This window comes from Protopterus annectens, chromosome 7.part0 (genome assembly GCF_019279795.1).
Source record: "Protopterus annectens isolate FY-2018-M chromosome 7.part0, PAN1.0, whole genome shotgun sequence".
NCBI lineage: Eukaryota > Metazoa > Chordata > Ceratodontiformes > Protopteridae > Protopterus > Protopterus annectens.
In genome coordinates this window covers 606,688,334-606,701,666 of record NC_056739.1, presented here as the reverse complement: position 1 = coordinate 606,701,666, position 13,333 = coordinate 606,688,334, and the positions used below count along the sequence as shown (strand labels likewise).

The 13,333-nt window shown below is 40.8% G+C and overlaps 1 protein-coding gene across 3 annotated transcripts in view; it reads left to right on the top strand.

Annotated features, from left to right (window-relative positions):
- Nucleotides 1-13,333, top strand: part of CLK3 (CDC like kinase 3) — a 1,797,083-nt gene that overhangs the window by 518,939 nt on the left and 1,264,811 nt on the right. For all 3 annotated transcript variants that reach the window (XM_044077203.1, XM_044077202.1, XM_044077201.1), the window contains one exon: nucleotides 9,295-9,411. In XM_044077203.1, coding sequence (XP_043933138.1) covers nucleotides 9,295-9,411 — 117 coding nt within the window. The remainder of the gene's footprint in view (nucleotides 1-9,294; nucleotides 9,412-13,333) is intronic.

The following is a 13,333-nucleotide window of genomic DNA, read 5'->3' as shown; positions in this document are numbered from 1 at the left end:
CAAGGACTCATCACAAGCAAGCATGGAAAGTGGATGCTCTATCTTTCAGCTGGAAAAACCTAACAGTATATGCCTTTCCTCCTCTGCCTCTCCTTCCCAAGGTACTCCTTAAGGTCAGACTAGAAAAGCCAAAAATGATACTGATTGCCCCAGACTGACCTCGCCAGCACTGGTACCCAATCCTAAAGAGCTTGTCTCAAAGTCCAGCTTGGACATTACCTCAAATTCCTCACTTATTGACCCAACAAGACAGATACTGCACGGCCAACTCAGGACCTTTAAACCTGGCAGCATGACGGATAGTGCAGCCATTCAAGACGCACCTCTTTCAAAAGCAGTGATGGATGTTATTTTGGAGGCCTAGCACCAGAAAATCTTATGCAGAAAAATGGAAGATTATGTGCCTGGAATCGAGCACAAGGCATTGACACGATTGTTCCAAATATTGCTCAGATTTTGTAATACTTAACTCATTCACTCCGGAGCAGCTCAGGAAAAGCTGCCTGCGTAATTCCACCATAGAAACAACAGTGCAGCCTGAGCTCATTTTCAGAAAATCCATTTGTAATACTATACAGAAAACAAATGTTCATAACTCTTTAACTATAAGAGCTAGACTAAAAATGTAAACACAAAAGTTGTTCAGCAGACACTGACCTTTCCAGCAGTGTAAATGTTGGTAGTGTATATCAAATTCATTATTAAATATTTGGCAAGGAATGCTGATATTGTGCATATTTTTTACCTTTTTGGAAAAACAAAGCATAATATCTTGGTCAATGTACCATGTAGACACATACAATTTGAATGTAATTTGTTAGTATGAATGTCAGCTTTAAAATGATACCTTAACCATTACTGTGCGATGTTCCATTCTTGAGATATTCACAGAAATATGATTAATATATTATTTTTCATAATTGATAAACTACGCATATCATCTCATCACCTGTAACAGACAGAGCCTACATATCAGTGTAGAAGTTGTGCATCTGAATGTCAGCTTCAAAGTGATGCATCATTTGTGTGATCACCATGCTCCCTTGCAAAGATATGGGCATAATAATGAAAAGTATTGTAAATGTATAATTTTCATAACCGTACAAGACTAAAACTGTGATATCTCTACATGTGTAGAGTGCACAGACACAGTTCTTTTACCATGTTGTAAGGAATAACACTGTCTTCAAAATGAGGTATTACTTGGCACACTGACATGATCCCTTGCAAAGTTATTTACCAAAATATGAAAAAAAATCATAATTTCCATATCCTACTTCCAAACAAACTTTGATTTCTGCATATGTGTCCAACATACAGGCACAATTCTTTTACCATGATAGAACCAGCAATACTGTCTTCAAAATGAGATATTACTTGGCACATTCAGATGCTCCCATGCAAACTTATTTACCAAAATATGAAAAAAAAAATCATAATTTCCATAACCTAAGTCCGAAACAAACTTTGATATCTGCACATGTGTCAAATATACAGGCACAATTCTTTTACCATGTTAGAACCAGCAATACTGTCTTCAAAATGAGATATTACTTGGCACATTCAGATGCTCCCTTGCAAAGTTATTTACCAAAATATGAAAAAAAAATCATAATTTCCATAACCGAAATCCCAAACAAACTTTGATATTTGCACGTGTCCAACATACAGGCACCATTCTTTTACCATGTTGGAACTATCAGTACTGTCTTCAAAATGAGGTATTACTTAGCACATTCAGACTCTCCCTTGCAAAGTTATTTACCAAAATATGAAAAAAAAATCATAATTTCCATAACCTAAGTCCAAAACAAACTTTCATATGTGCACAAACTCAGAATAATATATTTTACAGAACACATTTCATAAGAGAGTTTTACTTACCATACTGGTCCTACTTGGTCATGGGTGTTTTCCATTCTTCCCACACGCTGCATGTTACCAATCCTGCATAGCTCTCCTCACACCATTGTGGAGGTCAGTCAAGAACAATGCAGTGCCCTCCTCAGTTAGGTGAACGCCGACCCTGTGCATCAAGCCATGCATGAACCAATTCTGTAAACATCTGGCCTTGTGAGCTGCCCATTGACTGCTGTTTTCCATATCTGTCGAGGAATTATATCAGACCACACAATGACAATGCCGTTGTAATTCAGTCAAAATAGTAACTTGGATGTTATTGAGCCCTTCCTCCTACCACCTAATTTCCACCCATGACTGACAAAGCATGAAAACATGCCCAACTACTGAGTATAAGCAGAAGTACAGTAATACAAGCAGAAATGGCAAACATATCTGGTTAATCCATGTTAGAATTAGTTACAAAAGTAATAATTCCAGTTATCGCATCTGACCATCACTCTGGTTACAATAAGACCCATCAGTTTTCCTAAATGCAGTACGTGCATATTGTTAACAGATAATAAATTATTCTTGCAAGCTGGATACATAAACAAAAAATTATAATAACCGTTGCTGAAACCTGAGCTATAGATAACCTATACTTGTCACACTGTATCTGTATTACAATCTTCAGCAGTCTGACCATGTATGCACAAGCACTTCCCTGGTACACAAATGAATTATTTCCCCTACCAACATCTTCATTACTACATGTTACCTGCCAAATTTGAGTTGTGCATTCATCAGTGGGATAACATCTTCTAGTTATGTGAATCAGTGACAGCTGCTGACAGTTTTGCCTGAAAAGTGATAATGACTCAGTGCTATATTGTAACAGCACTGTGCTAATGACTTGCCAAGTTATGCATGGTCAGATACAGGTGATAATTGCCTGTTGAGTAGGCATTCGTTATATTACCTTCTGAAGCTGTTATGTTACACAGAGTCATTATAATCTGTTAGGAGAAGGACATAGTGATTCACTTACTCAATAAAAATAGTATAACGGTTATTACTGAGCCCTTCCTCCCACCTATTTCTTAGCAAGATACCAAGCAATGAGGAATGAATCCTATTACAATTGTTTGTGTGCAGACTTGAATAAAGCTTAATGAATAGTCACAATAACTTACCTCAGAATAAAGTGGGCTTACTCTACTAAAGAAAAAATGAAACTAGACTTGATGGTTATGCAAAGATGGCAAAGGAAATATACTTAAAAAGGAGACATTTGTGTTTCAACATTCAGACCATAAACGCCTAGGTTATGCAGTGGATAGCAAGCTGGCTCTCAGTATGACCCAGGAAGCTAGGATAGGGGAGTCCACCTCCACAAAGAGACTGGCCACTAGTGGAGTCCCTCATGGCTTTGTGCTGGGTTCTTTCCTTTTTGGCATCTACTTCTCAGAAGTAAAGGCCAACAACATCGGCCTCTAGCTGACCAAGTCTGTAGATTATTCCAAACTAAATGATGTCATAGAATCCCCCCAGTACATTAATATCCTCCAAGAAAGGCCAACACAAATGAATGAGTGATACCAGAGATTGAAACCCAATCCCAAGAAAGGCATAATACTGCCCTTTGGGAAGTCAGCTGCTCCGAGAAACTACATCATTGATAACACACCCCTAAGAGTACTTATAAGCAAGGCTACGGCATCTAGGTCCAAGGAAGTCAAAGTTCCACTTTATTTAACCATGATTAGGCCCATCATTAAGCACAGTGCTGGCCCGGGTATGTACCTGATCAGGCACATGCAACATGTGGAACATCCAAAGAAGAAAATTCCACACAAAATGAATGCAGTGCAATAGTAATACATCCTATGCAGAGCGTCTTGAAGCCCTGGCCGTATACTCTGTCTCCTACAGACAGTTGAGGGCCAGTCTATGTCTGGCATACAAGAGATCCCTAGATCTCACCCTGCTGAACCTCTTGCATATCTGCTAAACAGTATCGGAACAACATGATCCAGAGACTTAAGCCTTGCTTGTGACATAAATAGGACATGCTGGGGGGGGACAGGTATGTGTCTCAAATAATATTCCTTCTCTGAAACAGGCTTCCCATTCATGTGAAGCAGAGTTCTTCTCTGACAACCTGGAGCACTGGATTGGAAATCAGAAATTCACCCCTGGTCTGATAGCTATGTCTCTAATGGACAAAGGCAGCCTGTAATTGCTTGAGCACTTATGCCCCAGCTTATAAAAGCCCTTGTGATTGTTAATCTACTATATACCTATGAACCTACATCTGCAGGTTTACTTATCAGAAACATTTATGAATGAGTGCTAATTTGATATGCAAGCTTGTAAACAGCAATTGAATGAAGCAAAGGATGTTACGCCTTCTGGATGAAATATTGAACTTGCTTAGGAGAAAAATACATGACAGAATCATTAGGAATGAATTTAATTGTTAGTAAAAGGATGAGACAAAACCCTATAAGCATTTAGCATAAAACTCACCACCTTCATCAAACCTAGAGGCACAAATTCTACATTATGTTCTCCAGTTACTCAAGGCTACTAATCAGATTGAAAGTGCCCTCTTTCAGAAAATATCTGAACTGACCAAAACCTGCCGCTTCTCTTCTGTCCAGAATTAGAGATCAACCAATAAAGTGGTGAACAGTCTGGGTGACTCTGGGTGCTGCTGTATTTCCCATGCTTCCTCCAGTGGCATTAGTAGGCAACAGTGAGGAACATAATCAGATGTGTAACCTAACCCAGAACAGCAGTAGGAAGGCAAAAGCATATCAATCAGCAAGACTGCTTGGCAGTAATCTGCTTTGAAAATGCCCCTGTTATCACTACCCCTCCCCCCCCAGCCTGAACTTGATCTTAGTACAGCAGCAAGCAGAGCATGTTATTTTGTAGTCTGTAATAACTAATACGTTTCTGTGTGCAGAAATTTCAATATTTTTTTCTACGTAGTTGGAGCATCATATTCAATCATTGGTTCCATTCATGCTTCTGACCACTGTTGTATGCTCACATCAGCATTACGTCAAAACAAGTGGTAGCAAGAATGTGTTTTAATTATTTTTTGGAACACTTCAAGAAAGAAATATTAACGTCCTTGTACCAGTATGACATCATAACACATTCTTTGCAACAAAATGGCCCTGGTGTTTCTGCTTTAAATCACACATGAACACAGAGTAACGTCACCATACCTGCTACTGTTTCAGAAAAAACGTCAAACCACTGTCTATACAGTTCAAAGCAACTTAGCGTCCTTACAAACAGCAAAAAAAAAAAAAAGAGTAAATATTCCTATGAGGCCTTAATCAATGCAAGGCATATTTGAATGGTATTATCTTTATGGACACGATACTGTTTCGTAGAACTTGATCAAGACCTCTACACCAATTCATTTAAATAATTTATATGTAGGTATTGCACATACAGTCTCCTAAAGCAACAATCGCAGTTCCTTAGTCATATCTTTTTCACTGGTTCCATTTCTGATGAGTAAAACTTGCAAAATGACGCATGTTTCAGCAATTCTGCCTTCACAACAAATCAGTAAATAACCAGAGAGAAAGATTTACCAGAAATGATCCTTAATTCAGCCAATCCATTCAGCGACCAGTAAATAGAACTTTCAGAATCTCTCTGAATCTGAAAAGTGATCAGGCGACTTAAAAAATGGTATTGTGCTTTTTTTTCAAGATCCGTGCCGGGGGGGCGGTAACTATTTACTGTTTTTAGCTGGCGGGGTACTGGAGGATTGTTTTTTGAAAGGTCATGTGGCGCCATTGTTAGTCGCATTTTTATTAGTCATCATATAACTATTTTTTTTTATTTGATTACACTTGGTAAAGCAAATCATTCCCTTTAGAAATGACTTACTCTATAAGAAGAAATGCGCAAAAAGCACCATCAAAAATAATAAGACTGACCTGACTGAGGAAGAGAAGTTTCTTTCAAATGGCTGCCAGGGCCAGCTTCGCACTCCGTGAACTAGTTCCACATACTTCTAAGAGTAAAAACTAGCAAGGTGGGTCGTGAAAGAAACATTACTCATCCCCTTGCTGTTCTGCTCATTTGTGTTCACAACCAACTGCAGAACACTGCTTAGCTTTATGCATACCTGCAATTCAAAGGTTACCTCCACCTTACTAAAACCCATCAATGGAACAAAGACAGACTCAAATGAGAGAAGAAGAAAAAAGTGTGGGGGGGAGGTGAATGAAAGACAGAGAAAAAAAAACACAATTAACTTCCTGGGTATCTGTTGACAGTTTTGCCCACTGTCTTTCCTTTTATACATAATACCCGACGGAGGTGAAGTAGACAGGCTGTTGCTATGTCTGTGTCTTCTTTGGATGACTCAGACATTGTATGTCTTTTTTCCATCTTCTGTCTCACCTTCTTTTGTAAAATTGTCTTTCTTCTCTTGATCCAAGAGATCTGCTTCCTCGGACTGCTGCATAGCAGGATTTTGCCAAACTGGAAAGATAATTAGTTTTGTAAGCGTCTCACCCTCAGCTGACAAGGAATAATCCTTCTCCATACAGCATGCTGCATGACAAAAGAAAATTAGGTTGGGGTTGAGCTGGTATGCAAGTGATGGCTTGGATTGCAAGAATATGATTGGCTGCCACCACTTGCTTTATCAAGAACCTTTACAACGGAATTTGAATTAAAACTTTAATGTGAACTTAATGTAAAAACGCACTGAATCGTAACTATATAATGTAATTTACACGTTCAGTTATGCTTTCAGTGTTTTACATTAGGCTCAACTACAAATGTGCACTACAGTTTCTCGCACTTCAGGAAGGCAGTCGGGGGTAACAGCTTGAAATTAGTATCTTCTCATGGCGCTGTCGGTGTTAAGCACACAGGCACCATGAGAAGGTACTCTGAGCTAATGAGTTAACAGATGCTGGATAAAGGCCTTTCCTTTTCATCAGTTAAAATTCGTGCCTCTGCCATTCAGCTCATTACAATACAAATCCACCTATTTTTTCGCATCCATTACTAAAGCAGTACCGTAGAGGGGCCAAAAACAAGTCCTCTAAGGAGAGCCCCAGTACCTGCATGGGACCTCAACTATGTTTTGGAAAAACTCACACTGCCTCTGAGCCAGCCTCTGCAGCTGATATAAATTTCTTATCCTGGAAAACCGCTCTGCTCCTAGCAATAACCTCTGCTAGATGAGTCTGAGTTACAGGCACTCATGGCTGTGGAACCTTTTATTTTCCATCATGACAGGGTTTCTCTGAGGACAAACCCTACATTTATGCCTAAAGTAGTGTCCAGTGTGGCCCTTAACCAAACAGTTTGCCTACCTTTTACCCAAACCCACAGAATAAGGGTGAGAGACTTCTGCATTCTTTGGACATTCACAGACAACTGCGCTTCTATTTGGAAAGAACCAAAGCTTTCAGAAAGACTGAACTACTAGTGGCATATGCTGCAGGATCACAAGGAAAGCCTATCTCAAAACAGACTTATTTCAAAGTGGATAGGCCACTGCATTCGTTTCTGCTATTCTCAGCATGGCAAATTAGTGCCTAAGGGTATTAGGCCACATTCAACAAGAGCAGCCGCCACTTCAGCAGCCTTCCTGAGAGGAGTACCAACCAAAGACATCTTAGAGGCTGCAACTTGGAGTTCAGTGCATACATTTACAAAGCACCATCACTTACCTCTCTACTCAAAATCCAGGGCAGGCTTTGCCACTGCAGTTCTACAGGGCCTGATGGCCTCTCCTAATCCTATTTAGCACCAGCCTCCCAACCTTAGCTTTGGGATTCAACCCAATTGTAACGACTGCAACAGTGAAATACGAACATAGTACAGTTGTGTACCTACCATAAATGTAGATGTTAGTGTATTCACTGTTGCAGTCCAGGTTACCCTCCCACCAGACCCCATTTTCTTTGCTGGGACTTATCTTTATTCTATACAGCCTATGTGGTGTATTTGCTTGTAGATGAAGGGAAAGTTGTTTTTTCTGTATGCATGCTTATTGGCATAATTTAGCCTACCTTTTTAGGGGCGCCTGACATCTGGGGCAAGAAAAACTGAAGAAAATGGCGCCAGCTGCATCTATTATACCCCTGGCGCACTGACGTCAGGGAAGAGGCGGCAGCAACAGACGCCGGACCTAGACTTTGGAATTCAGGCCGACTGAGGGTAGCCTTCCAGCAGGATAACCCAGTTGTATTGACTGCAACAGTGAATACACTCAAACGTCTACATTTATGGTAGGTACACAACTGTACTTTGTGTACACTTACCATAAATGTAGATGTTGGTGTATTCACTGTTGCAGTCCTGGTTACCCTCCTTCCAGCCCCCTAACTTTTTCTGGCTATACCTCTGCTGTCCTTTACTATGCTTAAAAGCCTTTTTGGTTTATTTGCTTTTTGTTGGATGTATACCTTTGTGTTTGCTTGCTACTCATTAGGGGGGCACCTGACATCTGGGGCAAGAAAAACTGATGTAATGGCGTCTGCTTGCATGTTTCATACCCCCTGACGATGTCATGGAAGAAGGGGCAGCAACCAACGCAGGACCCAAGACTTTGTTAATCAGGCCGACCTGCCAGCAGATTACCCAAATGTAATGAATGCAACAGTGAATACCATCTACATTTATGGCAAGTGTACACATACTTTTCTGTCTGCATAAGACATCAATAGGAAGCTTCACAGCATTTGCATTTTGTTTTGTGACTAGTGATTGAGCATTTCTTCCACTTCGAGAGTGGCAAGTCCATCTGGATTATGTATTTGTAGTACATTTATGCATGTGTGTGTATATATAAATATGTGCACGCATGCTAGTGTGCATGTGCCAAAGTATCTGCGTGCTGGATTTGTGTATGATATTCAGATAGCTAAAACTCTTGTTGCATTTAAGTCCAGAGGTAGTTGAAGGTAATACTCCATACCAGTTCCCCTGTTTTTTTAGCGCACTCATTTTGCAAACAGAAGTAAAATCCTGTATGTTGTCACTTTTTAATTTTTTTCACTGCTGGGTATGTAGGACATTGTATGTGTTTTGAGGTAGTCTACAGGACATTGTATGTGTTTTGAGGTAGTCTACAGGAGTGTTTGAACTGTTCAGACTGTGTAGGATGGGCAGAGAATAAGAAATGCATTAGGTATTGGTATGACCTCCATGGTAGCAGCTGCTGTGATCAGTGGCAAGTGAGTTGAAGTTTTTTGTACCTACATTCTGAATAGTGGGATGTGTTAACCTCTGAAATGTTTTTTCTTTTGTAATCTTGTTTGAAACTCGGGGGTTGCCAAGTGTGATGGGATGTATTTATTACCTTGTGTTGGTGTATGATTTTAGTATGTTCTCCCCATTTTTCATAAAGGGAATATTAAAGAAGGAACATTAAAATATTGCTTTGGTTTGTTGCAGAAGTAACTCACGAGTTGCCTTAAAAATAATTAAAAATGTGGAAAAATACCGTGAAGCAGCTCGTTTGGAAATTAATGTTTTGGAGAAAATAAATAAAAAAGATAGAGATACGAAATGGTAAGTTGATGCTTTCTTTTCATTTCCAAAGGGAGAATGATAGTTTTGTTTTGTGTATGCACAGTAGAAATGAAATGTTGGCAGTTTTAGATAGCTTTACCTGACATAATGTAAAATTTCCCAGCTGGAGCAGCATTGCAGTTTGTTTTGGTTGGGACCTTTCTTTGCACCATGTGTAACATGCACTCATTCTTGCATCATGCATAAACATGTGCACACTTTGAATGCAAGTTTTATTTTTGTTTAATTTTAAATTAAAGGATTTTCTAATATGGAAATTAATCTTTATTTTTTTCTGTTGGTCATTTTTCTACACTGAATTTTGTCAAGCTTGGTAAGGAAACTTATGCAAAGACTTTAATATGACTCTGCCCTTGATATGGCATATTGTTTTCTGTTAGTATAGTCTGTAGAGTGCTGCCTTTGGAATCCTGTTTTCCAAGGTTGATTCCTTTGCTCTTTTAGAAGAAATCCCTTATGGGCTGTTGCAGCTAATTAGTAGCAAAATTATGTTCCGGCTGCGCTTCTATTGGGCACCTTTACTCAATGGAACCTACATGTTATAGTGACAGGAGTCTGGTGCTTTGTCTGGCTTTAGTTCTTTTTATTTGATTGCAGGACAGGGCTTTTGCAGAATTGACCCCCCCCCCCCCCCCCCCCAAGAGTGTCACTTTATTTTTCTGAACTTTGTAAAGTGGGGGATTTGTCTGTCCATTCTTCACTACAGCACATCAGGCAGCGGACAAAGACTGGTGCTTCAGAATGTAGATGCACTTGTTTAAAGGGTGAATGGATGTAAAGTATTACTGGAATCATTTTTAAAAATATACTTCTTGACTGCGTAAGTCTAAAGTCTAGAAGTGTGTGCACGCACGTTTAAGGATGTACAAGTATCCCAGTTTATGGAGTTAAGTCTCCTGGGAGAAAGCTTTTTGGTTATGTAGTAGGTGTGGACAGAAGGGGGGCATAGAGAGGTCTTGTGAGCTGTGATGTGGGTTGGAGTTTTATTGTAAGCTGGGCATAGAGTTCAGGTAGTTTATCTCGAGTCTGGACGTGAGTTTATTCTTCATATTAAAAAAAAAAAAAAAATTACACTCTCCTTTAGACCATTCTTAATGCAGTTTGCCTCTGAGTGATCAGCATTGAAGCCCATGTAGGTTTGATTCTTTAGATACCTCTTGCAGGGCTGCTGTCACTAGGTCAAAACTCAGAAGGCATCCGTGGCTTAAGGAGCAATCTTTGCCTGATCATGTTAAAGCTAAACTGTTGGATACTCCCTTAAATCAGGACCACCTGCTTGGCAACACATTTGAGGAAGTTCTTAAAAAGATGGAAGACTAAGCTAAATCCAAACTGGTAAATATTTCTTAAAAGTTCAGCCTCCTAGATTCAGTAGGCATTGGTCCTTTCTGGCTCCTTCCAGGCCTTCTCAATCCAGACAGCAGAAATCCCAGGTTTCAGTTCCCGGGTACGCACAAGACTAAGCAGTGGGGGGCTTCTGTTCCAAAATCTGGGAGTAGTAAGACCCCCACCCGTGGAAAACTGTCTCAATGACTTGTTTTTAAAACTTCCAAGCACTTCTCAACTGAATGCTCCTTTAAGGGGAGAGATTGGTCTGCAGGCCAAAAAACTGGGAACTCTACCCAGGACAAATGGGTTTTAAATGTAGTGTCCCAAGGATACAGATTTCACTTCCACACATTACCAATGCCAAAAGGTTGGCCAGATCTACCCCAGGGTCCGTGGGCAGAGGCTCAAAAGCAAATACAAAAAACATAAAGGCTTTTCAAACTGTACCAGAAGAGGAAAAAGGACACTGTTTCTACTCGAGACTTTTCCTGGTACCCAGAAAAGGTAATTCATGGCGTCCTATTCTGGACTTGTCTACTCTAAACACCTTTTTGGTGATTCCAAAATTCAAGATGCTGACTCTTCACCAGTTGCTTCCTATGCTAGGAAAAGATGCCTGGATGGTAACACTCTAAAGGAAGCATACCTGCACATCTCAATCATGGAATCTTGCAGAAGATACCTATGCTTCAAAGCAGGCTGCAATCAGTACCTGTTCTCTGCACTGCCCTTTGGCTTGCCTACTGCGCCTAGGGTATTCACAAAGTGCCTAGCCCCAGTTATCACATTTTGCAGGCAAAGAAATATTCAAATATACCTATACCTGGACGATTGTTTAATTCAGGCAGAAAGCCAGGACATACTTTTGAATCATCTGGCCTTTGTACAAAGTGTGCCAACTTGTCTGGGATACACACAAACGAAAATAAATCAGACCTGGTACCCTGTTAACAAATCATATTCCTGGGAGCAAGCTTGAATACAACTTCCCAGATGGCTTTCCTCACGCCAGAGAAACAAATTAATTTGACAACCTACTTCAAACAAGTGGCCACAAAAACCCTACTATCTGCAAGGCAAATACTATACAAGCCTTGGGGTTCATGGCCTCCTGCATTCTTCTAATTCCATATGCAAGCCTGCATATGAGGAAACTACAGTGGTATCTAAAAAGCCTATGGTGTCAACATTCTCAGGATCTAGAAGCAATGATTCCTATCATACCTTGTCTATGCGTAGAGTTTCTTTGGTGGGCAGAGACTTGCCACCAAAACAAGGGACTACCATTCACACCACCCCCTGCCGTCCAAACCCTAACAGACTCAGATTATGCATGGGGGGCTCACCTGGCTGGGGAGTGCATTCAGGGCAAATGGAACCAAAGTCAAATGCACCTGCATATCAATCCAAAAGAAATGTTAGCTGTACAGAATGCTCTGACAGCCTTCAAGGACCACATTCTTCCAGGACAATTAATGGTAGACAGCACCACTTTTATGTGGTACATAAGCAGGTGGGTATACACATTCGTACCCCCTGTGCAGACTAGCCATGGCATTGTGGAACACAGCCCTGAGCTACCAAGTGCATCTACAAGCTCAAATTTTGCCAGGAAAATTAAATACACTGGCAGATGAACTAGGCAGAAACCTCATGGACCCACAGGAGTGGAAGCTGGAATCAAGGATTTTCAACATGTTGACAAGCCAGTCGGGGAGCCCAGATATAGACCTGTTTGCCTCCCCCCAAAACTATAGGTTGGACAAATTTTGCACAAGGACTCCCCACAAACAAGCTTGGAGAGTGCCTTTCCTCCTCTGCATCTGCTCTCCAAAGTACTACTAAAGATCAAACAAGACAAGCCAAGGATGATTTTGATTGCACCGGACTGGCCACTCCAACACTGGTGTACCCCCTCTTGCACAGTGTCACTGTTGGCCCCATGGCACCTGCCTCAGACTCCTACCCTATTGTGTCTCAAGCAGGAGAACCAGATTCTGCACCCTCAGCTTCATACAGTGAACCTAGCAGTTTGGCTAATTACCTAATCTCTCCTTTACCATCCCTCAGTAAACCAGTGATGGATATCCTTTTAGAGGCAAGGAGGCCTAGTACTAGAAACTCTTGTGCTGAAAAATGGAAAAGATTCTGTGCCTGGAACCAGTCTCAAAGGATGAGCACAGCAGAGCACAGTTTACCTCAGATTTTACAATACTTAACTGAGATGCTTCACAAGGGCCTGTCTTTCTCCTCCATCAAAATTCACGACTTGGCCATTTCAGCTCATAACACAGAACCTCCCCTCTTCTCTCATCCACTGCTTAAGCAGTTCCTCAGAGGGGCCAAAAATCTATGACCACCCAGGAGAGCCCCAACTCCAGCCTGGGACCTTAACTTTGTATTGGAAAAGCTCACCCTTCCTCCTTTTGAGCCAGCTGCCACTGCAGATTTAAAATTCCCCCCTCGGAAAACAGCTTTCCTTTTAGCAATCACTTCAGCAAGAAGGGTATCTGAATTACAGGTCCTCATGGCAGTGGATCCTTTCATCTTTCATGTGGACAGGGTGTCCCTC